General features: G+C 35.5%; 5 protein-coding genes across 6 annotated transcripts in view; 2 read left to right on the plus strand and 3 right to left on the minus strand.

The window, feature by feature from the left end:
• Positions 1–6662, plus strand: part of LOC129797886 (probable transaldolase) — a 24242-nt gene extending 17580 nt beyond the window's left edge. Inside the window, exon 3 of the mRNA XM_055840757.1 lies at positions 5996–6662. Coding sequence (XP_055696732.1) covers positions 5996–6539 — 544 coding nt within the window. The 3' untranslated portion in view covers positions 6540–6662. The remainder of the gene's footprint in view (positions 1–5995) is intronic.
• On the minus strand, positions 6553–14040 carry LOC129797882 (probable ATP-dependent RNA helicase kurz). The gene is made up of 5 exons (XM_055840751.1): positions 13966–14040; positions 13659–13847; positions 10627–13601; positions 6815–7017; positions 6553–6753 (listed from the first exon to the last, which is right to left on the minus strand). Exons 1-5 carry the CDS (start codon positions 14038–14040, stop codon positions 6674–6676), a joined length of 3522 nt encoding a protein of 1173 aa, XP_055696726.1. The 3' UTR covers positions 6553–6673.
• Positions 14041–14131: 91 nt separating this feature from the next.
• Positions 14132–19334, plus strand: LOC129797885 (DNA-directed RNA polymerase III subunit RPC4). 2 transcript variants are annotated; one of them, XM_055840755.1, is made up of 5 exons: positions 14132–14480; positions 14537–14874; positions 14997–15059; positions 15188–15417; positions 19046–19334. In XM_055840755.1, the coding sequence occupies exons 1-5, from the start codon at positions 14248–14250 to the stop codon at positions 19307–19309; spliced, it is 1128 nt and encodes a 375-aa protein (XP_055696730.1). In that variant the 5' UTR covers positions 14132–14247; the 3' UTR covers positions 19310–19334. The 2 variants fall into 2 exon arrangements, with proteins under 2 accessions (XP_055696730.1, XP_055696731.1); XM_055840756.1 differs by lacking the exon at positions 14997–15059 and having other exon boundaries at positions 14146–14480.
• LOC129797888 (probable 28S ribosomal protein S26, mitochondrial) lies at positions 19319–20048 on the minus strand. The gene has a single exon (XM_055840759.1). It carries the CDS (start codon positions 20007–20009, stop codon positions 19353–19355), a length of 657 nt encoding a protein of 218 aa, XP_055696734.1. The 5' UTR covers positions 20010–20048; the 3' UTR covers positions 19319–19352.
• Positions 20049–22859: 2811 nt separating this feature from the next.
• LOC129797887 (baculoviral IAP repeat-containing protein 8-like) lies at positions 22860–24321 on the minus strand. The gene is made up of 4 exons (XM_055840758.1): positions 23934–24321; positions 23352–23867; positions 23102–23288; positions 22860–23026 (listed from the first exon to the last, which is right to left on the minus strand). The coding sequence occupies exons 1-4, from the start codon at positions 24120–24122 to the stop codon at positions 22941–22943; spliced, it is 978 nt and encodes a 325-aa protein (XP_055696733.1). The 5' UTR covers positions 24123–24321; the 3' UTR covers positions 22860–22940.
• Positions 24322–27820: the final 3499 nt, after the last annotated feature.

A 27820-nucleotide genomic window follows, 5' to 3' on the forward strand; every position in this document is an offset into this window, starting at 1 on the left:
CGCTATATTTTGCAGGAAATGTGGAAGCAGCTATCGTTAGGGCTCATCAAAACCTGAATGTAATTAAACTTTTCGTTTTTCGAAACATAACTTCTAAGTCTAAAAAACTTGCATAATCGCTAGTCATCGTCCTTAAACTGAAGAAGCAAATTGAACGGAATTTGCATCCACCATGAAATAAATATTGTTAAAGGATCTTTATATGAAGCCTTAAAAATCCTGAAAAGGGCGAGATTTCATCGATCATCAAAAAAAGTTATGCTCGATCGACGAAGAAGTAAATTTGCTTGCACGTACGTGGTCAGTTTCGTAAAGTCATCTTCTCTGATTTGAAGAAAAGATCATACGATAATTTAGACGTTCGAATGGTCACCGGAAGTCAAGGACCACTTATTTGAAGGTCTGGACTTCCTTGAAGACAAATTATCGCGTTCCACTGGGCTTTTTAGGCTGTACCGTCAAAACGAATGCCAATGTGTTTCTGGAAATTGTCCTGGAAGGAGTGTTGGAGTCGTGAACTAACAAAATTTTTTAGTAAGAAGTAATGGAAGTTCGAATAAGACTCGGCAACGTAGCAGAAATCACGCGCCGAACAAGATTTTGCTAAAAACAGCGTTTCTCACGTCATTTTGAGAACACAACGACCTTCGCGATTCTAGGATGAAAAATCGTTTGACTTCTCCAAAAGAGGTATTTTGTTGGTCAAGGTTAGGACTAAAAAGTAGCCAAATATCGATGAAGTGAAAGCAGCCCTTCCTCGTGAATAGCAGAAGATTCAGAAGGTTGACATTCGTGCAAACTGCGATGGTGCTTCCGACAGACTTAAGACCATTGTTAAATCAAAATGAGATCATATTGAACAAAACCGATAATATTCTATTTTGATGTATGTCCTACCATTTTTGTCTTTATTTCAAAAAAGTTAAACAACAAATGAGGATATTATAATGCTTTGATTTGTTGCATTTTTTCAGCCATCCTGTAGATTTAGGAATAGATATTGCTTGCCCCCTATAACAATGAATTTATGCGCATTCCGAATCACTGGGATTCCGAGCACTGGGAGTGCTTGCGAATCGGAAAACGAATGGGGAATTATACGGATTTCAAACCTAAGATTTAACAATATAGTTTAACTTCTCTAATTTCTTGCACATCAAGATTTTTCTTTAAAGAAAATTTTGACTTTGAATTGGATCATTAAAGACAATTGATCTTAGATTCTTAAAAATCAATAAGATTGGCTGCTGTTTAGAATTTTTAAACTTTTGAGAACTGGGCTAAACCTCTAAACTGAAGAGCGCTTTAACCCTCGAATGGGTTTTTCTCCGTAAGTTCTAAAAGAAACGTAGCACTTTGTATTCCTGACCAATTCCATTTATTCATTGATGCGTGAATATAATTAAATTTCGCCTGAATGTATAATAGACTTCAACGAAAGATTTATAGTTCCTCAAGTGTTACATTCACGATCTTTGGATTTTCGATAGGTTTATTAACTCTTGCAGTGAGTGCTGCTGGAAATCCATAAACTAGAATATTTGCACCAAGGTGGTTGGTGTTGGTCAAAGAAAGTTCTACCCAGAACGTATGATGATTTCCTGGAACTGTGTAGCTTCGTCCATTAGAATCCTAAAAAAAGTAAAATAAAACAAATAATAAAGCCACTAACTTTAGAGATTTAAATGCGTAATATTTCCTTACCGGAAAAACATTAACGTGTACGAATGTAATTACACTTCCTGGAGTTCCTTCGAAGGAAACTCGAACAGTATGTTTTTGTTGAAATAGCGTTACAGTTGTTGAATTATCCGCAAAACCGAGAAAAGTTGTGCCCGGAGTTATACGGCCAAGACCCATATAATTTTGACCAAAAACGGTCACAATGCAAATTAAGAAAATAAGCACAGAATACTTCATTTTTAATTTTAAAAAAATGATTTGTTCAACGATTGATTAGCAATTTAGAAGGCTAAGTTGCTGCTTTCACACTGACTTAATTCGCTAAACTTTTCGAATTTATATATTCGGTCTATGCGATCAATAAAAGTTGTAATTCAACTATAATTAGATTTATCAATTTTTGAAAGAATTCGCTATTCGGTCTATCTGCAAAGACCAAAAAGTTGCTTTTCGATTATTTTATAATGGGCGTGTAAATATATTACTTCTGTGAAAAATTCTCAGAATTTGACGAAGTAAACACAAAATAAAAATAATGTGTGTTATATGGGCTAATTACTATAAAATTTACAAGGGGCAGAGATATTATTGGTAAATTATATTTAATCTCCAATCAGCTTTGTCCATAAAAAAATTAAACCATGCCCCCTTCTAGAGCTTTGATAACCACTACCAAAAATAAAGTAATAATCGAAGAAATGACAATAAAATTCAGGTATTAAGACTGCATAGTCAAAAGGCCTAAAAGGCCAGTATGTTTAATTCTCAATTAAAATGCCGACTTCGGGAAAAAGATGGTAGCTAATGAATGCAACTTCGGGTGCGAAAAAATCTTAATGCATTAATATCCAATTGTGAGTTGTATTTTGGGGGCAAAGAATCATCAACTTCGTACTCATTGAACAGTTTACTGCACATAATTCATATTTTTCGGAATTATCTTAAATTCAATATAATTTTTTGTGATTACTTTTTGCAGACTATTTCCAGGAACTGTGAGATTTTTACTATTCGCTGAAACAGTCAAATTTGACTGATAACAGTAGGGGAGACAGGGGTAGAATTAGCCAGCAAATGAAGCTTTTTTTTCGCGAGTGGCTTGTGAAAAAATGATAAGTTTTGTCTAATATTTTTATGTTTCATAAGTAGCATTAGGATATTGGCTATATGAAACAGTGTAGTTCAAAGCTCTAAAATCCTTGGCTTTTTCTTGAGAGGATAATGAAAAAAGTACTGCACATTGGCTACACTTACCCCTGCCTGGGTAGAAATAGCCACTTTTGGGGTACTAATTGCCACTAGTTTCCCAGATGAAATTTTAAACTGGAGATTACCAAATATTGTTTCACTTGATACACTGAAGCCCACTGATGCTAAATATGTTACTTAAACCTAAAGAAAAGGGCTTCAGCCAACTTTTTTATGACATTTTTGTAATTGAGGCAAAATTAATGCAAACATTCTAATAAGTTATATAACTGTTTTTTTCCCCTTAATTTATTAAATTGTACAAATTATGTAATGGCCTATACGACTAATGATTCGGGATTTTCTGCCGTCTTGCCCGATGAAGTCGGTTGTGAAGTCGGCGGCAGCCGCAGATGATAAAAGAGAAATAAATTATTATTATTTATTATTATATTATTATTATTATTCTAAAAAATCTATTTCTCAAGTTGTTCATACAAATGGCAATATTGCTTGGAATATCAATAGTACTTTTTCATCTAACAATTATCCATCTATTAGTGAAAAATCATTGATAGTTTTAGCCCGCCACGGAAGAGTGACTACAACTGCCCCGAGGGCTGTTTCAGTGTTTATCATCTTATATAAAAAAGTGGATAATTATTATCCAAGTGAAAAATATTTTTTAATTAGGTTTATTAAACCAGAACCGAGGTAAAACTATGAAATCTTGACTAGAAACTCAGAAAATCAAATGCTGGTCCAAAAACTGTAACATCAAAACTACAATTTTATAGCCATTTTATAAAAATGCTTCTAAATTGTAGGATAACGGGATCAGAGTTATAAATATTTCTGGGAATATGGGGATGTGTTCTTACTTTCATTAAAAAATACTTTGCTCGATGTACATTTTAAGAAAAACGAGAAAAATCCACTGTCTACTTTTACCCCTGGCTATAGGTACCCCGGTCTCCCCTAACAGTCAAATTTCTAATAATTGCAAGAACAGTAAAATTTTACTGTTCACAGGAACAGTAAAAAATATACTATTTACAGGATTAGTAAAATTAACTATTCCCAGCAACAGTCAAATTAACTTTTCGCAGGAACAGTAAAATTTGTTGTCATAAGAAACAGTAAAAAAATATACTGTTCTCAACAACAGTAAAATTTTCGGTTCACAGTAGCAGGCAAATTTACTGTTCACAGGAACAATAAAATTTATTGTTCTCAAGAATAGTCAAATTTAGTGTTCGGAGGAACAGTTAAATTTACTATTCACACGAACTGTAAAATTTACTATTCCCAGGGACATTAAAATTTACTGTTCGCAGGAATAGTAAAATTTTATTATTCGCTGGAATAGTTATATTTACTGTTCGTAGGAACGATAAAATGAGCTATTATCAGGAACAGTCAAATTAAGTGTTCGCAGGAACATTGAAAACTATTCGCACGAACTGTAAAATTCACTCTTCGCAGAAACAGTCAAATTTATTCTTCGCAGGAACAGTGAAATTTACTATTCTCAGGAACAGTCAAATTTACTGTTCGCAAGAACGATAATACTTTATTATTCGCAGGAATAGTAAAATTTATTGTTCTCCAGAACAGTAAAATTTACTGTTCGCAGAAGCAGTAAAATTTTCTGTTCACAGGAGCAGTCAAATTTGTTGTTCTCAAGAACAGTCAAGTTTAGTGTTTTCAGAAATAGTAAAATTTACTATTCTCAGAAACTGTCACATTTACTGTTCGCAGGAACGATAAAACTATTATTCGCAGGAACAGTTAAATTTACTGTTTGCAGGAACGGTTAAATTTGCTATTCTCAGGAACAGTCAAATTAAGTGTTCGCAGGAACATTGAAAACTATTCGCACGAACTATAAAATTTAGTCTTTGCAGAAACAGTCAAATTTATTCTTCGCAGGAACAGTGAAATTTACTGCTCACAGAAGTAGTAAGATTTACTGTTCGCAGGAACGGTAAAATTTTATTATTCATAGAAATAGTAAAACTTATTGTTCGCAGGAACAGTTAAATTTACCGTTCGCAGAAATGGAAAAAATTGATATTCTTAGGAACAGTCTAATTCATTGTTCGTAGGAATGAGCAATTTTATTATTCGCAGGAACAGTCAAATTTATTGTTCTCAAGAAAAATAAATTTACTGTTCGCGGAAGCAGTCAAATTTGTTGTTCTCAAGAACAGTCAAATTTAGTGTTCTCAGAAATAGCAAAATTTATTGCTCAAAGAAACAGTCAAATTTACTGTTCAAAGGAATAGTGAAATTTATTTTTCTTAAGAACAGTCAAATTTAGTTTTCGCAGGATTTAACTGTTCCTGCGTGCTGTTTCTGTTCACATAAACTATAAAATTTACTATTTTCCGGAACAGTAAAATTTACAGTTTGCAGAAACAGTAAAATTTCACTATCCAACAGAATAGTAAAACTTACCATTCGCAAGAACAGTGAAATTTACTGTTTCCAAGAACTTTACAATCTTATTATTCGTGAGGACAAAAAAAATTTAATATTTGTAAGAATATCAAAATTCACTATACGCAGGAACCATAAAATTAATTGTTTGCATTTCATTTAGTTCCCGTTTATTTAAGTAAGTTAACTGTTCTCAATTGAGATTAATTGTTTTTTTTTTTTGGGAATTGTTAATTTAATGTTGTCATAAACAAGAAAATCTGTTCCCGTTTTAGTTTTTTTGTCCATTATTGCTAGGAAAATTCGAAACATTTTCTCAAGCAGTTACAAAAATTAAAATAGAAATTAATTTAATAAATAAAATCAACAATTAAAGGACTTGTTGGATTAGTTTCATTTTTTTTCACTGCTCGAACTCAAAGAGAAAACAGTTATATAATCGCCTCTTCTTTTCAACTTGTCACCGCCCTGGAGCTTAAACGTTACGAGATATCGAGTTCCGGTCTTCGATGACCCCCCCCCCCCAGACGGGCTTTTTTTTCTTTTGCCCTACCCTTCTCCCCTCTATTTTTTTAATAATAAAATAAAAAGCCACAAGAAAAAAATCAAAGTTTCATGAAATATTCAATCGAAAAATTCTTTGAAGACTACAATTGAACCAGATTTTTTTTTTTTTCTAAAGAATTCTTGAGGAGGAGCACGGTGTTCAATGCAACCTGACCTTGCTGTTCTCCTTCTGCCAAGCCGTAGCTTGTGCCGAAGCCGGAGTAACGCTCATTTCACCCTTCGTGGGCCGCATTCTCGATTGGTACGTCGCAAACACAGAGAACAAATCCTATCCAGCTGATAAGGATCCCGGAGTAATTTCTGTGACACAAATCTACAATTACTACAAGAAATTCGGCTACAAAACCGTCGTGATGGGCGCCTCTTTCAGAAATGTTGGCGAAATCAAAGCACTTGCAGGCTGTGATCTGCTGACCATCAGTCCCAAGTTGCTTGGAGAATTGGGAGCCAGTGCAGATTCTGTGCCCCGGAAGCTCAATCTCGAGTCAGCCAAGGAGGCAAATCTCGAGAAGATCGCCCTGGATGAACCCTCCTTCCGTTGGATGCTCAATGAGGATCAAATGGCCACGGAAAAACTGTCCGAGGGCATCAGAAAATTCGCAGCTGATTCACGCAAACTCGAGACAATGCTGAGGAATTTGCTCCATGCATCCAAGTAAAAAAAATGCAAAGTTCAAATTTTCAAAATTCAATCGTTTTTTTTCGGGGGTCTTGATGGTCATTTCTGTTTTATATCCTTTGATCTGTTTTATACCACTTAATAAAGTTCTATTGCCATACTGCATCTTTCTTTTTATTCTGACGGAGGCCAATTACTTGCAATTTCTCCTGAGAACTTACTCGGAAGCCACTGCTGGTATTCAGTTAGTAGATCTGAAAGAAAAATCAATTTCAAGAACGGCTTTTTCAAAGGTTCAAATCAGGCAGGACTTACAATTGGGATCCTCCTTCCAAACGCTAATTAATTTAGATTTGGATGTGATCTGTCGATTAACAAGAGCTGTGATTAGCGATGAAACCCGTGGGATGATTTTGCTATAGGACTTTATCAGGGAAGCAGGAGTTGAAAGGAGATGAGGGACGTGTTTCGACAGAGATGGAAAAACTTCTCCAGAAAGCAGGTACATTCCGAAATATCTAGAAAGAAATACCAAAGTTTTCAATTAAAAAAGGATTAAGGATTGATTGATGTATTTCGTCGCTTCGATCAGCAAAAGTCGTAACTTCTTGGATTTTTTTTTTAATTTTTCATTTGCAATTAAGACTTTATATTCTGTTTATTCATATTTAAAAATAAAGGTTTGTTTAATTAGAAACAATTTGATTTTATCCAAAAAAATCTTGAAATTTATTAAAATTAGGGTAAGTGCGCCAAATTTCGGCATAGTTGCATGCAAGCGCTAAAGTCTCAAATTTGAAATGTAATATTTTTAATACAAATTGATTTTTTTATTCCTTTTTCTTAAAAGGTGTTGCTTGGAAACTTGTTAACAATTTATCGTCTTTATTTTCTGTAAAATCATTCTTAGTACATTTTAAAACGAATAAAAATGTAAACATAGCTTTGGTCTCCTATTTCGGCCACCTTTATTCTCATAGTTCCTTGCCCTTCGGGATTTCTTCCAATGTCTGTTTCACGTCATCTCATTTGTAGAAATTACATTTTCTGTTTTTCTTTTGTATTGTATAATCTCTAGTGTATATAAAAACTAAAACTTCATGGAAACTCGAGGAATAAAAAAGGTGGCCGGAATTGCAAGCTGGCCGGAATTTGGCACACTTACTCTAACTAAAAATAAAATTAGAAATTTTCAAATCATAATACAATTTGATCTTATTTCTTATCACATTTCAATGATTTCAAGTTTAAGATGTTTTTTTGGGGAATTATTGATTTTAGGTGAGATTCTTTAGAATCTCTATGCAGAGCAAAAACTTAAATTGTTCGATCGAACTCAAACTTCGTGGTAGTGGATTTTGTTACTCATAAACTATAAGAATGTGTAAAAATCGATTTTCCTTGTCAATCTATCCATTTCTCCATGATAGGTTCGTAATATCGACTTGAGGTTTTAAGAAAAAATTAAAACTCGGGTGAACGACAGCAGTATTTAATTTTTAAAAAGATCTAAAAGACCGAAAGCCTTCGGCACATCTTTTAGATCAGTATAATTTCATGAAATCAAAATTTGTATCCCTTTCTCCTTCAAAAGATTTGCATATCTGTCTCGCTCTTTCGGTCTCAAAATTAGACTGAACTAAAATTTGGTGTGATATTCAAAAAAAGAAGAGTGCAAAAGAGTAGGACATACATGATGGCTCCGGCACACCTTTAAGATCAGGAAAATTTCAAGAAGTCGAAACTCGATTTTTTTTCCTTCTCACATGTTTTGCTTATGACTATCTCATTCCTTCGCACTCTTATTTTAAAAATCATTCCAAATACAATTTAGCTCAATCGAATTTGGAGCGCGAAAGAATGAGATAGACATACGCAAAACGTGTAAGAAAAAAATAGATTCGCATGTCGACTTTATGAAATTTTCCTGCACACATTTAGATCAGGAAAATTTTACGAAGTCGAAATTGAAATTCCTTTCTTCTCTACACGTTTTGTATATATCTATTTTATTCTTTTGCACTCTTCTTCTTTAAAAAATCACAACAAATTCAATTTAGCTCGATCGAATTTGAAATATGAAAGACTGAGATAGATATATGCAAAACGTGTAAAGAAAAAAGATTCTAATTTCGACTTTTGGGAGTCAATTTATCCAATTTATGAAATACACCCGAATGTATAACTATTGTGTGACGCGGGAAATTTGAAGACATTATGCTTATTTTTCAAGATAAAACTTTAATTCCTTTTATTATGGCTCCGGCACTTCTTTTAGATCAGGGAAATTTCATAAAGTCAAAATTCACATCCCTTTCTTTCTTAAAAGTTTTGCATGTATCCGTCCTACTCTTTCATACTCTTCTTCTTCTTTTGAACAACACACCAAATTAAATTTAGTTCAGTCGAATTTCAGATCGAAAGAGTGGGATAGACTTATACAAATCCTTTGAAAGAGAAAGGGACGCGAATTTTGATTTTATGAATTTATACCGACCTAAAAGTTGTGTCGAAGACATTAGGGTAAAAATTTTAAATATTCTAATAACAATTTATTGAAGAATTCTGGCAAAAAAGTATACTGTTTGTAGATGAATTTCTTTTAAACAGTTGAATCTTTTACTTCTGACTACTTTTACTCCGCGAGAAATTCGTTATACGGCCGATTTATTCAAAAGAAATCGCCGTACAAGAAATCGATCATAATTTTTCACACTATTGTAGTGTGAAGCCTTGTGTATTTCAAACAAATTTGTTGAATTTTTAAACAAAAGTTGTAGAATTTTCAGACAAAAGTTGTTGAATTAAAAAAAAAAGTTATGTAAAAATTGTTGAATTTCCATTTAAGACATATACTTCAGTCGAGATGCTTTTCATTGAGCAAAAGTCATATAGAACATCAAATATAATATTTATATGCATAATAAGTATATTGTGAAGATCCGAGCATCAGATGTAATTATCTAGCATTAGGGAGGATCCCGAGTACAGGAAAAAACATTACAAATGTCTAAAAAGGCAAAAAAAACTAAAATAAACGAAATGAAATGAAAATTCAACAATTTTTGAGTTTACACACAAAAATTCAACAATTTTTAAGTTCAACAACTCCAAATTCAATAAATTGAAATTCAACAACTTTAAATTAAACAATTTTAAATTAAACATTTTTTCCAAATTTAACACTATAATAGTGGTGTGAAAGATTACACACTATAATAGTGTTAATTACTGTGTAGATTTTCTCGATGCATAATGCCATTTCGCGTCTTTTTTTCGGTCCCGAAAATGTGCATAATCCCGGGACTCACTCAGTGTATGTCGTTTCTGTACCTTATTCAAAACAAAATCACCTTTGGGTAGGAGGGTATGATGGGTTGGAATTATGTCTAATTTGAACCTTTGCCATTTCCTAACAGTTTTAGATGGCAAAAGGAAAACACAACGCAGAAGTACTCTCGAATTTAAAATCTTGTACTATTTCGTGGTTTTCTCTTTTCTCTGATTCCGATTATGTATTATTATTATTGTATTAATTCTCGATTATGTAGAAGCTCTTAAGAACAGTCAAGTTCTAAAAAATGTTCATAAAAAGACTTCCCCTTTTCATTTTTCATTGAAATAAGCCATAATGGTCCTAACTATTCCATGTTTTTTAGCACTTTACTGTTCTCAAGTGCTTCTGTATTATCGACTTTTCTTTCTGTTGGTTCACGGCTCGACTGTTTTCCCGTTTTCGCCGTGTTCTAAAATTAACAAATTAAGTCGTGACTCGATACAGCACAAAGAAAAGTCGATTATGTACAAGCACTTAAGAACAGTAAAATAGTAAATTATATATTTCGTTGGAAATTTGTGTTCTTTTTAGCACTTTGCTGTTCTCTAGTGCTTCTGTATTATCGACTTTTCTTAATGTTGGTTTCCCGTCTCGACTTTTTTCCGAAATTTCTCGCACTGTTCGAAAATCATCGAAACAGTCGGGGCACAAATCAAAAAATCGATTAAATAGAAGCACTTGAGAACAGTAAAATGCTAAAAAATATGTTCATTTTTCATTGGAATAGCACCATAAGTCTCTGATGGAAATTTAGAAAATTTGTCTGATCTAAATGGTTAAAAGCACTTACTTGCAAGTTTCAGCTGCAAATGGCATGTTAACCTCTGCATCGGGCAGTTCCCACGCTGCCCTCCCGAAAGTCACCTTCATCTTCCTCACGACACTTCCGGTTTTCCCGTTGTACCTTGGCTTCTCATCTGCAATCTCCTGGAAATTGCACATGGCAGGAACGTAGGTTGGCAGCCAATGAGGCTCAATTTCCGTGATGCCTCTGATGAACATTTTCGACTGTGGCAGACTGACTTCATAGACTTCCTGATAAATCACCCATTCGGGCAATTCCTTGGCCAGGACGGAAGATGAATTGAGAAAGACAGGCTCAACCATTTCTGGAGTGTTGTAGGCCCTTTTGAGTTTGGATCGTTCTTTAGGATCTGAGATGTCATCCAGGGGAACGCGGCGAGCTACACGATCTCCCATTCCTGCCAGCAGGATTTGTCTCAGTAATCTGGCTTGATCATCCGTGGGAGGTTCTAGTTTGGGATCCACAGAAGCTTCAACATTGGGAATGTTGAGATTGAGTTGATTTGTCAGTTGGACTCTTAGTTTCCTGATTTCTGTGATACCCTTGAGGCGCAGTCCATTTTTTTGACAAAATTCTGGCAATTTGTGCTGTGATCCTGCATATTCAGCGCCTCCTGTGGCTCTTAGTAAAACCATCGGATCGCCCAAGCTGAGAAAGTTTCCGGAATTTGCCCAGGATTTTCGTTTTTTCGCCCATTTGTCTGTATTTTGTGAATCTTGGGTGTTCTCCAGGAGAACCTGCTGCACACTCAGTCCTGCAACAATGCAGATGGTGTAGGGCATGAGATTGTGCTGATTGCTCAGCGCTAGCATCTTTCCAAAGCGCGGAGCAATAGGAAAGAGTGAAATTGTCTCTCCAAGCTTGCTAACTTTCAGTCCCTCTGATGATTCTTCCAGAGCTCCGAGGATTTTCAGTCGTTTCTCCGCCATCTCAAGCTGATCATGATCCGGTGGCGAGGGGAATGGAAAATTGATGACTTTGGTGATTCCCATGCACTTCATCTGCAGCACAATATCATCAACTGGACGCTTTAGGATGTCCGGAATGGAGAAATCCGGGAATTCATCATTGTAGACAGCGCTAGAATAGAGCCTATAGCAGTGTCCAGGACCCATTCTTCCAGCTCTTCCGCTACGCTGATTGGCTGATGCTTTGCTAGTAAACTTCACTACAAATGCCTCAACTCCTGTCACGGGATCGTATAGCCGGGTTTTTTGTCTTCCGGAATCTATGACGTACTTAATGTTAGGGATGGTCAGGGAAGTTTCTGCGACATTTGTGGCCACAATGCAGAGCCTAGCTCCTTCTGGCGGTGGCTGGAAGACCCTTTCTTGCTTCGCTGAGGACAGGAGGGAGTAGAGTGGAAGGACCCAAAGAGGCTGTTTTGTAGCAATCTCCAGAGCTTCTTCCTCCAAGGGATCTGCTTCATCTTCGGAAAAGTCCTCTTCCAGTGCTTCAGTGTCATTTAAATCTGCTTCTGTGTCGTCTCCGGGAAGTTTGTAAGTGTCTAGATCGATTTTTGGCAGGCAGAGTTCTCTGGCAAATTTCTTTCTGGCCTTTTTCATTTTTCTGATGGCTGTCTCCATGTCAAATTCATCCTCAGAATCTTCTTTCTGCTCTTCTGTTTTGGTTTCCGGAAGAGCTGGCGGTTTCTGGTCTTGTTTCTGGTCGTTGAAGGGAAATTTTGCTCTGAGTTTCTTTACGAGATAATGGACTTCCTGCTGACCCGTGAGAAAGATCAGGATACCTCCATCTGGCAATTTTGAATGGATTTTAACGGCTTTCCGGAAGGCTTCCCGGACATAGTCGCTTTCTGTGACTTTGTTGAAGTGAACCGTCACTGGAAACTGTCTGGCTTCGACCTTTACCACAGGAGGCGGTGTCCGGAAGAGCTTTTTGTTTTCTGTGAAGTCTGCAACTCTCAGAGTAGCTGACATTATGATAAGTTTCAGGGAATTGCCCTTCTTCTTCCTCAGCGGAACCACTCTAGAGAGCAATCCCAGGAGGATATCTGTGTAGACACTTCTCTCATGAGCCTCATCAAGAATAATCACCGAATACTTGCTGAGCTCAAAATCCCGCTCCATCTCTTTCAGGAGAACTCCATCCGTCATGAACTTCACTTTTGTCTGCGCCGTTGTATTACCCTCGAAGCGAATTAGATAGGACACAACATCCTGACTCAAGTTCATTTCCTGAGCTACACGCTTGGACATTGAGATTGCAGCCACACGGCGAGGTTCTGTGATCCCAATCAGTTTCCCTTCGGCATATCCGGCTTCGTAGAGAAACTGCGGAACTTGTGTGGTCTTCCCGCTGCCAGTTTCTCCAGCCAGGATCACTACATCATTCTCACTGATTGCTTCCATTACCACCTGCTCCTCCCCGAGAATTGGGAGCTTCAGCCTTGCTGCTTGAATCTCTGGATCTCTCTCCAGATGAATATACACCGCAGGCTTCGATGGCATCTGCTTTTTCGGCTCTTCCTTGACCAAATCTGTAACTTTGAAGGGATTCACTGTGGATGGTATTCCATTCTCCGGAAGTCTCACATCGTCCCCAAGATCCTCAACTGTGAAGCTTAAATTCTTGGAAACATTCAGTATTTCCTTTTTAGGCCTAATTTCTTCTTTTTCTTCTACCTCTTCTGGATCACTTTGCCCATCGGAGGAGGAGTAGAAACCTTCCTCAACTCCCCGTGGCTTCTTTGAATCTTCATCTTTACCAGATTTATCCTCAGACTCCTCCTCTTCAGCCACTTCAATTACCTTTCTTTTCCTACTTCCTGCGATACTGCTAAGCTTCCCATGCGCCTTTCCCTCTTCCTGTACTGGACCCCTATCCACGTCTGAAGAGAATTTCCTAAGACCACTTGTCTGAACCGCAGTAATAGATACCAACTGCTTGATTTCTTCTGCAGGAAGTTGAACACTCGATAAGTTCTCCAAAAGCGTAGATCTCTGGGAAACAAATTGTCAGACATCTAGAATACACTTACAGCTGTTCATTTAACTCACATTTTCCTTCTTCAGCTTCTTATCCACGATTTTCTCCAGGTTCTTCCTCTGTTTCTTCGAGAGAATCCTCGTGATTTTCTTCTCGTGGAATTGAGCCTTTGTCTGCCGCTTCTTCGATGGAATAACCAAGGCATTGCTTTCATCATATTCCTGACCATTTGCTGTGTCTTTCCCAAAGTCCACCTTGATCTGTAAGTCCAGGAAAATCATTAAAATCTACTCCTTGTCATCACAGAAACATTTTTTGTTGACATGAATTGAGGTTAGGAATCTCAACGCTCACTTAATTTCCTATAATCTCATTTACCTTCTTCGTTTCAGTGTTGTCCGTGATGTACTGGACATCCTGCTTTCTCCTGGCACTGAATTTCTTTTTGCCCATTGTGAAAAACCCGGAATAGAAAAGCAAAAAACTACGAGATAAACACGCCGCTCACATGGATGGTTTTCGTTAAGTTTCCAATGTTTACTTAACGAAACACCTCCCCACCAAATCAGCTGTTTTTGAATTCCTGTGCCAGCAAGACGCAAGTTTTTTTTCACAATTTCTGAGATTTTGCACAATTTTTCTGGATTTTACGGCATCACAATGGCCACAGGTGATAGTAAATCTGCAAGTGTAAAGTTGAAGCATGATCCAACGCTGGTGACGATAAAGACAGAGCCAGGATTGAGGACACACATCAAGACTGAACGGCTGAGTTCCTTCAAGATGCCACGTGATTTGACTCTTGGGGGTCCTGGGCCAGGAAAGACAGCCCGTGGGGGATCAAATAAGAAGATTTATACGCCAAATTTAAATGCCGTTCGCCACAAAAATACGTAAGTTTGCTAAATGTGGTCAGTGAATGAGAAATGAGGAATTTCTTCTGCTGCAGAGATGTCAAGACTTCCCGGGATACCCAGCACAAGAAGATGACAAAGAGTCCGCAGCGCGAAAGAGGAGGCAAGGTGGCCATGAACCGTGGAAATCTCGTCCAGACAATGGGAGTGTTTTCAGAGGGAACAGCAAAGTCAGCAAAGCGACATTCAGAGTCTCGATATTCTTCCAGCGAAAGGGAGAGTCTCTCACTAAGTAGACGGTCGTCAGCCTCGAAAAAGGATACCACCCAGCCTGTACATGGTGGACGGGTCATTAGGGACATCCTGGACAGCAGTGACGAGGATGACTGCACCATGGATGAAGATGCAACAATGCCTGTGATGCTTCAAGCAGGTAATTTCTCCTAAATTATTTATATAGCCTGAACATCTCAATAATCTCTTTATTTTTTCGTAATTGTATTAACCCTACTCCTCCTGAACCCCTGTCCCACCTGATTTTTTTTGAATCTGTAGCTGATAGAATTGTGTTATCCAAAGACGTAGTTAAAGAGGTTAAGGTCAAGGTAGAGCCTCCAGGTAAATAATCCGATGATAGATTAATCATTATTCCAATATCAGTTGTCCTCTCAAAGCTGCCTGTTGGAATAATTTTTGCACCGTCTTCTCCTGGGCTAATGCAATTTTATTTGGTATTTTTTTCACAGATGAAACAATCTCGAATGCCCCAACAGTCTCCACAACGATCCCTTTCAACACCAAATTGAAATCGGATCCGGATGGGGCAAAAACTCCGCAGAGTCTTGAAGAGATCTTCGGTTCGAAGTCATCTCAGCTCTTCCTGCTTCAGCTGCCGGACACGCTACCTGGCACAGTTCTGGACACTTCGAAGGCAGATAGCCGGAAGGAAGGGGATGATCAGGACACTTCAAATACGGTGAGTTTTTTTTTTTAATTTGCAACTCATTTTATCAAATGACTTCAAATCAGAAATAAGAAATTCTTCCAATGCAAGGGGTAATTCATTTTGAGAAACCCTTGTCCATTGTCCAAGAAACGCTTTGCGAAACACGAAAAGCCACTTTTTGTATCGCAAAACTCAAAAAATCCAGGAATCTGTTCAGTAAAAATGGGGAAAAGTTGCTCTCTCAAATAATTAAAAAAAAAATAAATTTAGGGGAAGTGTGCCAAATTTCGACCAGCTTCTAAGTTCGGCCACTTTGAGTGTATTTTCGGCCATGCAAATAAATTAATTAAAATTATGGGCTCTATTCTGCGAATAAAGATAAAGATAAAGTTTCAAAATAAAAATTTTAAACATTTCAAAATTTGGCATTCTGCGATCTTGGATAAAAAGTCGAAGAAACGCAAATAAAGATTTCAATATCCAAAATGTACCTTATGCCTTATGCTTTTGGAACCTTAGTCAACCAAGTCGATTTCTTGGTAGGAGATATTTTTTCTAGTTAATCCTCTAACGGTGTTTTCTTTAATATGCGAAAAAAAAGTTCTAAAACAATGTTTTCTAGGATAATTATGATCCAATAAAGTCGAAATAACCATCCATTCTTCATTATCTCTTTTAGTTTAGGCGCTAGGTGAGAAAATATAAAAATTTTTTGAAACTCTTTTTGCTTCTAAAATTCACATTTTTAGTTTTTTCAATTTTTTTAAAATAAAATAATGTCTTAAAATTGTGGTGGACGAGGAAAATCTTTCGGGTGGTATGAAATAGCTTACAAAATTGACAACTTTAAGTACAAGTCCTGGAAATAATTTCACTTTTCATACACTTCTCAGGTGCTTTGAGAAAAAAATGTTTCCGGAACAAAAAGAGCTTGAAATTGATTGAACACCAAGAAATCAGAGGGAATGTTATATAAATTTTAGACGATTGGATTAAGGTACAGAAACCCCGAATTTCATGTTCAATTGTTTTTAATATAGATTTTTGAGTGCACTTTTAACAAAATTTCTTAGATGGATTTACCGGTTTAAGAATCAGGAAACATTTGGCAGCAAAACAGATGCAAGGGATCCCTTCAACTTCAAGTCAGTCATAGAAAACCCAGATAACTCTCAGCTACCGGTTCATCACTGACATTGTCATTAGATCGAAAAATAATGATCACTGTGTTATAAAACGTATGAGGTTCTAGTCGAGGAAATTCCTCTAGATCCTAAACCTAAAAAAAGGGAAAAAATAGTCGGACAGGAAATTTTGCGTTTTTTTTTATAACATTTGGACATAAAATTTCTATTTCGTAAAGTTTAAGGTCATTGTAAATCCTGCCTTTACCCTCAACCTTAAAGACAATAATTTGCCTTATTTATTTGTTTGATAAAAAGATTTTTATGGAAATTGTGGTACTGTTAGATTTAACATAACCAAAACTCTTTTTTTTTTTTTAGTAATTTTAAAGATAAATAAAATCAATTGCAGTAAAGAAAGCGATTTATAAATAAAATGGTGATCTCAGGGATCTTTTGTATAAAAAAATGGATTAAGTTTTAACCTCTGAGAGGTTTTTCTTGGTTAGAATTTTTGAGATCGTACATTTTGTTACAATTAAATCAATTATAATCTCTGAGAACAGAACTACAGTAGACTCTTGCTAATTCGGTTTTTTTAAGATCGGGATACTTTTCAATTCGGACAGCAGTTAAATTTGAAAAAAAGTTTGGTGACATTTCTCAAGTTTAATCTTGGTAATTAAATGAAGGAAATATGCTTAAATTTGTATAGCTTTTCCTTAGTTATGATGCGATTTTGCATTACTAAAGGATTTTTATGACATTTACAATTAAATATGAGTAAGTAAACTTAATGAGTGTGAAGATGAGTAAAAAAATCGTTGCATTTCAAAACCTTTGTCATCCGAATTTCTCTCTAATTCGGATGACATTTCGGTCCCAAATGCCTGAATTAGAGAGAGTCTACTGTAATTCAAATAACCCAGAAATATTTCCAAAGTCTAGGATCTGTAAAGTTTGTGATATTATTTTATTTCATTTAACATTTAAGGAGCTTTTAAATAGGATTTTTTTTTTAAATTAAAGTTTAGCGATCAAAGATTTCTGTACAAAACAGATTGGAAGATTCAATCATTAACCCTTTAAGGACGATTGGAACACCGGTGTCCCATAAAGAAAATAATTTTTACTGACTACCTAAAGTTAATTTTTTCTTATGTCTGTACATAATAGTAAAGTAGAATGTTGAAGGAATCTAGAATATTTTTTGCAAAGCTCTCGCTATTTGCTATGTAGTAAATATTTAAGCTCAAAAATGGCGAATTTTGAAATTCTCAAATTTATAATTGATTTTATTTATTTTTTATACTTACAATTTTTTTAAGCAAAACCCTTTTGGCAATAAAAACTACAATACTCATACGTAATATTTTTCATTAAAGCGAAAAATATTATTCACTGGTATTGTCAGAAAAATTACTTAAATTTTTGGGCTATTTTTGCCTCTATCGTTCATAAAGGCACAAAATACACCGAATCAGACTCTGTTGGACTTTCCAAGGTTAGATGTAAGACATATCATTGATTATGTTTCTCAGTTTAATTTTTATTGTTGATTTTCAGTACGTAAAAAGTGTCTCGTCGTTAAAGGGTTAAAAATACATTTTGGATTTTTAAGGTTAAGCCAGTTAAATCTATCATAACCTAAAACTTCTCGTATAAATTTATTACCTAATCGGCTATTTGAACTGATTTAATGGAATGTTAAATCAATAGATAAATGCACTATAGGATATTAATTTAGCTTTGTCATTGTAACTAAGTCAGTTCTAACTTATTTCGTTAGAATCCAGAAGAAAAATCAGATTTTATTATCTGTTTGGAAAATTTTATATAAAAATTATATAACAAATCTCTTCTAATTTGCTTTTTTCGAGATTAAATGAATGCCCTAGACACACTTACGACTTAAGCTGAGAGAAGACTTAGTGGAAAATAATGTAAATGAAATTTAACCATTATTTCAAACATAATTATGCTAAGCCGTCTCTCGGCTAATCCTCAGGTCTGTCAAGGCCCTAACATAACCTCATTCCTACAAGCCTAACCTTACATTTTAAAATATATAGCCTGGAACAAATAGGAAAATGTGGTCATATGGGTCATATAATATCTAATTTTTTTTGCTTTCGTCTAATTTAAACTTTTGTAAATTTAGTTATTAATAGAAAAAATTTCATGGAGTATCAACACTTCTATTTATTTCATTTAAAAATTTCTTTAAGGTTAAAAATGATGAGCTTTTTATATAGGTTTTTGTGCTACTAAACAACTAAATTTGTCTCTCAGGTCTCTCATAAATGAAGAAAAAGAGTAAATTAGGTTTTTTCAACATTTTATTTAATTTGTGAGGTTAAAACCAACATAACCTAATTTAACCTTAAAAACGAAGAAAAACAAGGCCCAGATTAAAGTTAATAAAAAAAAATTATCAATTAAATTATAATTAGTAAAATGAGAACAGTCTATTAATATTCAAAAAATACATTGTAGCAAAAAGAGCAAAAAATTAATTTGAACATTTTTTGTAGACCTCCCCTATGAATTCTCTGAAGCAGCAAGATGAAGGGCTTGTCGGTAAATTCGTGCGGTACAAGTCCGGGAAGACGAAGCTAGTTCTAGGAACCAGCCAGTTTGATCTGGATGTGGGTATCGATACGGACTTCCTGCAGCAGTTGGTGTCCATTGATGCGAATCCCGAACAGAGATCCGGCAACATGTACAACCTCGGGAAGATTCAGACAAAATTGACTGCCACCCCGGATTGGGAACACATGTTCAGGAATATGATATAAAAGAGATTGTTTTTCTACATAAAAACTTTTAATTCTTTGTTTCCTAATTCGTTACACGATCTTCAGCAGAGTCTCTAGAAAGACTTCCGGATGGTGTGGTTGCGGTGCGTCCTCTGTAGATGTTTAGCTTGAGGTCAATGGCAAAATTGAAGTCTGTTGGATTGGCCAAGGCATGTTCAATAGCAGCTTCGAGATTTTCCCGTGCAATGAAAGTTTTTGATCTCTCAATTTCCTGCTTGACTCTTTCCTCGGCCCAGCGCCTCCTTTCTTCTTCCCTGAGCTGCTTGGCTTCTAAACGCTCAAGAATATCTTTCTTTCGGAGTTCCATTTGTTCCTCGAGCCTCTGGTTTCTTACTTCTGCTGCTTTTCTGTTCCATTCCTCATTGATTTCCATGGATCTCTTCATGTCAGCTTCCTCTTCTTCTGGTGTCATTGTCAGAACCGTGGTCTGGGCTTTCTTTGCCTCAACTTCAGCCATAAGGAACTTCCGGACACTCTTGTATTGCGTGCGGTAGATATTGAACAGGCGCATCATCTCATCCTTCTCTTCAGGATCTACGGGCTTTCGCTCTGGCACTTTGTTATAACGACTCTGCGCCATTGGCAGCCACCGGGGCTTCCGTCTCCATCGCACAACCTGAAGTCCTGTCCAGGACTTCAGGGGAATCTCCTGAATTCCACCCAGAAGTGCACGGAACATTTTTTCACTTACATAACCTCAATTTTCTATTGTCTCTAACCCGGCTGTACAGTGTATAAACTTGGTACTGCGTACTGAAATCAGTTTGGCTACGTTTATAAAGCCAGATTAATCCGGACTTTGAAATGGATTAAATTTAATTTAACGTACAGTAGACTCTCGCTTATTCGTGGACTCTTTTTCCGGGTGACATAGAAAAGTCCGTGAGACAGTTGAATTTTAAAAATTTTGTTGACATAATTGTCCCCGTTTTTGGGTTTTTTGTTAAAGCAAATGTGTTCTATCTACTGTAATTCTTACTCACTGTAACTTTTTTGGACAGTACGCATGTTTAGAGACAATGTCAATTCAGTCATTTCAGAATTCACTCCACAAATTTTCAATGTAAATAAAAAAAATCGTTGGATTTCGAACAATTTGATGGGTAACACTCTCAAAGCGTGTGACGTGACATTTGGTCCCGCTCTCACGGATAAGCGAGAGTCTACTGTACAACGATTATATACATATGTATAGGTATAAGAAACATATTGATACAGTTCTGTCTCTTTATAATATGCACAGCTTTTGTGTCGGTTGCATTCAAAATCAATTTGTTTACATTTTGACAAAGTAATAAAGAAAATTATTTTCTTGGTAACTAATTTTTCTCGTTTTTAATTATCTTAATTTTATTTTTTCTGTCTCATATTATAGTTAAAATAACACGGGAAATTCTAGAACAATAAAAAATAATAATGTTTTAAAAGAAAGAAAAAAACCGTTGGGAATTTCAAAAAAAGTTGTGCATATTCAGAGAGAGAACTGTCAAAAAAAGTACCCAAACTGTGCATATAGCGAGACAGCACTGTAAAATCATCCTTCTGGCAAATTTTCATCTTTCATTTCTTCATCATCTTAACCATCAACAAACTTGTTTGGAATCTTCAATTTCTTGCACAGCATTTGCACACTGTCGAGAAGTTAATCCTTGGTAATTGGGTGAACCACATTAGCCCGTGAAAGAACCCAAGCTTCCAGCGATTCTTCGTGTTCTCTTGAAAGCACTGCAGAAGCGCCGATACGACTTTCTTCCGGACTGGTTCCCTTCAATTTCCCATCAGTATTCCGTACGGCACATGTATATCCGAGCTGCCTCTCTAATGCTAAATCCATTCCTGGCATCCTCAAGGGCTTTTGCCATTTCATCATCCCGGTCAGGCGTTTTTTTTTTTTTGGTGTTTTTGCTAAAGAAAAAAGTGATCAATATTCCACACATCAGAATTTGAGGTTATTGATCACAGAAAATCTCTTATTACGCTCAACTCGTCAGTTAAATCAGCATTTATCGTAACTTCATTTTTGCGATTTTGAAATATATACACATTTGGAATCAGCGTAATTTTGTTTATTAAACGCACTTCTGAAAAAGAAACTTTTATAAGCCCAATAAAAATTATTTTAAACAAAAATTATCGTAAGTGCCCTTAATTAAGAAAAAAATTATCAGAATTTGTCGTAACTTCCATTTTTGGGGAAGTTACGATAAATTTCCATACAAAATTTGCAATAATCAGCATTTGCCGTAACTTCTTTTGCTCACTTGCGTGGCTTGTAATTTGCAGCAAAATTGCAATATTTCTTAATAAAACGTTTACAAACTCTTCCAAATATCAAAAGAAAGTGCGAATAGTGTAACATGAAATCATTTTAATTCAATATTTGCGAGAAAAAATTCCTACCCATCTGTCATTAATTCAAAACAAAACAAGCGACGTGGCGCACAAAATTTATTCAATAAAACTTATGAAATAAAACCTTTTAGGGACAGGGATAACAGTATTATTGACTAATTTAGTCAAATAAAGGCGCTTATTATCACTAGAATAATTCAAATTTATATAATGCATTTTAGAAAATTGTCGTAACTTCCAGAATCTCCATACATTGGAAGTTACGGCTTTATAAACGATGGAAGTTACGATAAAATATTATTGTGTTTCTTCTTACATATTTCTCAATATTGCAGCTTTTAAATAATTTTATAAAGATTTTCTCGAGTTAACTTACAGTTTATTAGTGCCACTTTTATTATTTTGACTCAAAAGTATCGCATTCGGGGCTCATTTTTAAGAAAAATAATATTGAACTGAAAATTTCGTCTCCTGAAAAGTTATCAAAAGAAAGTTACGACAAATGCTGATTTAACTGACGAACTAACAGCACTTACCTATGAAATCTTCATATGTAAGCTTCAATCCTTAATTGGCTTCCAATATCTATACTAATTGTATCGATAAGAAGTGCACAAACTGTTCAATTCACTGACAAAACTGACTGCATTTGCTTAAGACAAATGGCAACAAAATGAATTTTTGGAATGGCTACTATTGTAATTTTTTGTGCACACATTTTTAAAAATCACTTTTCTTGTGCAAATATTACCGGGAAAATTGTGAAACTTTTCATTTGACATCGTGAAATATAAAATAATTAAACAATCATATAATATTAAAGTTCATGCAGAAAAATTGTATTTTTTATCCATCAATTGAAAGAGAAGTCGATATAACAAGCATCGCTTGATCGATATTTAGAGCGTTTTGATATTAGGAGCATCTACCCTATTTAGTGTTAAAATCTTCCAAAAAGAACAAATATTTAGATAGAATTCATTATTCATCAAATATTGGAATAAAAATCCATCTTTTTAATCAATTTATTTTTTATGTCCAATTTTATCCTCAAAGTGTCCAAAATAAGAAACTGGTCAAAATTATGAGCCTTTCCACTATTTTTGATTAAAAATCGTAAAATTGGCTTTAAACGTAGTCACCTCGGACATTTTGTTTTGATTAAAAAAGCGATATAAACGTTGCAAAAGTTCATAGAAATTTATTATCAAAAATACTTGAAAATCTATTATAAATCTCTTTAATCCTCACAGTTCTATTATTGGAAAATCTTGAGAGCCCTTTCGATGTTTTTGCGACAGATTGGGCACATTTGGAGAGTCCTAGAGCAAGTCTCACAGGCAACTGTTTTTTTTAAGAAAAAGAAAAGCAATTAAATTTCATTTTATGTTATCAAGAAAGATAAGTGGGATGACTCACTGAAATGTCCACACGGAATGAAGGCCATTGCAACATCCTCAGTCAGGCAGATCTTGCAGAGTTTGCCTTCCTTCAGGTTTTCATTCTCAAGCTGAGCCTGATTGAGAAGATCCATCACGAGAGCTCCATTATCATATGCACTGTCTTCCGGATTCATAATGTTCAAGTTCTCAATCGTGTTGATGAGCTGAAAGAAAAAGAGGAAACTGGATTATTTCCTGGTCTTCCGGGAAGGTTTTTGCCAACTTACTGCTTCTTCATCTTTGGCCATAGCTCGCATAGTGAGAATATCTTGGGTGATCTGTTCAACTGTCAGTCCTTCATTGTTGGCAATGCGCTTCTTGAGGATGCTTTTGATGGAATTCGCAGCATATCCAGCATCAAGGAGGTATTTGCCCCCTTCGGAGTTGAGGAAATTGGTAATTTTGTGATTCTGGTCCCGTTCTCGGGGCTCACATTGCGATGAGAAGGTGCTGTGAGCTTTAATTGCGTACGATGGTTCGAAGGGATTTTTGGTCACATAGCACAGCCCAAAGCCACATGCGTAGCATTTAATATGGTCAGGAAGCTTGTCATGATAGAAGCCACTGGAAGCAAGCCTCTCAGCGTCCAACAGCGACGGAGTCAGTGGATACTTGAGGAAAGTCTCCAACCGAAATGTTTCTGATGCCAAATTCTCATCATCAGTCGTACAGGGTGACGGAATAGGAATATTGAGGTCATCCCAGTTCTGGGAAGTAGCCCCACAAACGTGCTGCAAGGTAGCCTGTAAATATGTTATTTATCAGGGTTATCAGTATCCTCCAAAAAATTACTTTGTGAAGAAACTCACTTCAAAAGTGTCGAAAGCGAAAGATTCCTGGCACTTGATGCACACTATGGTGTTAGTTGATGTCCTGTAGAGAAATCCCATCCTGGCCAAAGTACATTTCTCCGTTCGTTCCAGAGTCAGATTATGTGGGCAGTAATCAAAAGTTTGGAGACGTGCTGCTTGTTGGTAATAGTTCTCGATGTTCTCCATGCTGTTTTCTTCTATTAACTGATTAATAAGAAGCAAGATGGCACAAATTATACAAAATCAGCAAATTTTTGTTATCACTTGACCGGATATTACTCTCCAAGCTCAACTAAATAGCTTCTGTGCCTTAGCTGTGAAATGCAAAATCCAAAACACAAACGCTTTTGTTTTCCTTCCAAGAAATCATGTGATTTTGACAAACGTAGATATGGGGTTAGAAAAATTTAACGAAAGGGCGTTGCTGTCGTGAAAGAGAATTATCGAACAGTTCAAATTTTCACTAATCAACTGTCATTTTAAAATTGAAGAATGTTTTTCATGCAGAAAAAAATACGGGGGAGTGTCAAAAGGTCAAAAGTGGTCTATATTTTTATATTGTTTAAAATCGATAGAAAAACTACCTAAGGATATACCACAAAAAAGCCAGAAGCTAATTCGAAGTATTTCCGAAGATACAGAGCGTAAGCAAAAACGCCGAGCAGATTTGCATCGTCGTCAGTTAAATTAGCATTTGTCGTAACTTGATTTTTGCGATTTTGGGTATATACTAACTTATTTGGGGAATCGGCGTAATTTTGTTTATTAAACGCAATTGAGAAAAAGAAACCTAAAAGCCCAATAAAAAATATTTTAAATAAAAATTATCGTAAGTGCCCTTAATTATTACAGTAGACTCTTCGATATCCAGCACTTCGATATCCGGGTGACAGCTGCCAAACACTGGCGGTTGATATATTCAAAATTATTTTCACTAAACATGAAGTTTGTCCAGTCCAGAGTGAATTAAAGTATTATTGACATTGTATCGAAGTTTTTAATACATAATTGTGATAAAAAATGAAACATAAGCACACCATGAAGAAAATTCTCTTTTTCTTTGTCAGACAGAAAATAAATTCACACTGCACAAAATAGAAAAACCGTTGATCATTCAAAAAACCTAAATGTCATTTTGTCCCCCAGTCAGCCGGATATCGAAGAGTCTACTGTAAAAATTTATCAGTAATTTATCGTAAGTTTCATTTTTGGTGAAGTTACGACAAATTTCCATCCATACAAAATTTTCTCTAATCAGCATTTGCCGTAACTTCTTTTGCTCACTTGCATGGCTTGTAATTTACAGCGAAAAATGTAATATTTCTCAATAAAATGGTCATATACTTTTGCAAATAATTCAAAGACAGTGGGATGTGGGAATATGTTATGGTCCCTGCTTATCTGTCATTAATTCAAAACAAAAAAAGCGACGCGAGACACAAAATTTATTCAATAAAAATTATGAAATAAAAGCTTTTAGGAAAAGGGATAACAATTTAATTACAATAGAGTAGACTCTCTCAAATTCGGGCATATGGGACCGAAATGTCAGCCGAATTAGACAGAAATTCGGGCGACAACCTTTTTGAAATGCAACGATTTTTTATTCATGTGCATGTAGATATTGAGTTTACACACTCATATATAACGTAAATTGCATGAAAATCCCTCAATAATGCAAAATCACATCAAAACTAAGACAAACCATGCCAAATTTGAGCATATTTGATTCATTTGATAATCATAATCAAACTTGAAAAATGTCAACAAACTTTTTTCAAAAGTAACCGCTGCCCAAATTAAAAAGTAGCCCGATCTTAAAAGAGCCGAATTTGCGAGAGTCTACTATAACTCAAAAATTCCTTTGTGCATCGGACTGAAATTTTAATATGTCATAGCCGCTGATTATACCTATCAAACAAAAAAATACTTAAGTCGATGCATAATCCCTGACCCGAGCTATAAGGGGTCAAAGTTCGAATATTGACCGGCCTCTATCTCCGGTTCTAATTAACATTTTGAGCTAAATTTTGGGTTTTTGGTTTCGTCTCGATGAGCACTTTCAGATGGAAGTTCAAAAAGTCACCACAGGTGGCGCTGTGATAGCGTCAAAATTCATCGAAATTCAAAGATTTTTTTCTCAAAAACGGCATTGTGCAAGTTAATGAAATTTTAGTATGTTGTAGTCCAGTCTAGGACGTTTCCAAAATGGTGCGTAAGTGCGCTGTGGTTTCAATAGAACCGGAGATATGAGGGGTCAAAGTTCACAAAATTCAAAAAATCATATCTCCGGTTCTATGTGACCGATTTTGATGAATGAGGGCTTAAACGAAAGATCTCATCAAACGCTACAACTTTCTAAAATATTTGAACTTCGTGGGACCAACACCAGGGGTGCCACAGTCGAAAAACCAATTTCAATATCACATAACCTCAATTATCTCGACTGTCGCTGAACCGATTTTGATGATTACTTCGACATAATTGTAGAGGACATTTGTCTCTACATTTCGTTCATACATCATTTTCCGCTCAGATTACGCTATCACTCCGATTTTGCCGTTTAAGTGTGAAAAAATTGATTTTTCCCATAATAACGCTTTGAAATCACTCAGATGCCAATTTGACTGCCTCTACTCCACCAAGACAATTAAAATAGGGTTTTAAATGGAAAGTCCCACAAAATACAACAATTCTTTGATATAGTTGACGTTCAACAAATGACTACTTGGGGAACTCTGGATGAAAAAACGAGTTAAGAAACAAAAAACCTCGCTTATCTTGGCTTCTGAGTAATCGATGAGATCATGTTCTATGGGAAAATTATAGAGAACATTCTGGTCTACATTTCACCCATATATCACTTTTCTGTCAGTTCATCCCAATCCTTGATATTTTGGTTTAGGGGGAACTGGGGCAGTAGTAAACTGGGGTAGTTGTAAACACTGTGATTTTTTTCATTAATTTTAAGACTCCAGAGGATAAAACCCATAAGCATTCATAGATACCATGGGGATGTATGTCCACAGAAGAATTAGTCAATAAAATCCTAATACTTTAAAAATAAAAATCATTTTTCCCGAAAATGTTGATATTTCAATTATTTTGGTCATTTGGATTTCCACCTGGAAATTAAAAACTGTGTAAAATAATCGAAATGTAGCAATACCAGTTCTTTCCTACATCTTTTAGGATTATATTTATGCATTTACTAGACAAATTGAGATTCTCATTATTTCAAAAGAATTAATAATTGGTCAGAAAACAGCATTTGGGGTAGATGTAATCAGGCAATTTCAATTTCACAAAATGAGTAGGTAAAAGAGCGGGAAATTGACCTTCATGCGAAATATCTATAATTCATAGATTACGAAAAAAATTGGTGGCGCTGTGTTAAATAAAAAGTCACATGATGTCAAAATATGGGGAAAATCCATTGAAAAATGTCTTTGATATGCATGCTTTTAGTTTTTTTGCTATTTTAATTATTCTTTGTAAGAAGTGTCGTGATTTTTTGAAAAATATACAGTCTTTATATATCTCTTAAGTAATTAAAATAATCGAGAGTGGTGCAAAGTTAATTTCAAGGGTGGGAAAAAAGGTGTTTACATCCTCCCCAGAAAGTGGTTACTTCTACCCCAGGTATTTTGTGAAAAGAGAAAAATGCACAGGGACACAAACTTTATTTTTATGGAAAACTCAATTGTTTTCCAGCATCCGCATTACCCTCGACGAATTGCCTATACCCAAGGGTAAAACATGAGCTAAGAAATATTTTCCAAAAAATCACGGTGTCCTTGGAAAATCACCTCAAATTCGCATCTATCGAAAATGGTTACATGTGCCCCAGTCTCCCCTAAATACAAAATTTGTATAATTTCACG

The sequence above is a fragment of the Phlebotomus papatasi genome, chromosome 1 (assembly GCF_024763615.1).
Source record: "Phlebotomus papatasi isolate M1 chromosome 1, Ppap_2.1, whole genome shotgun sequence".
In the NCBI taxonomy this organism is placed as follows: Eukaryota; Metazoa; Arthropoda; class Insecta; order Diptera; family Psychodidae; genus Phlebotomus; species Phlebotomus papatasi.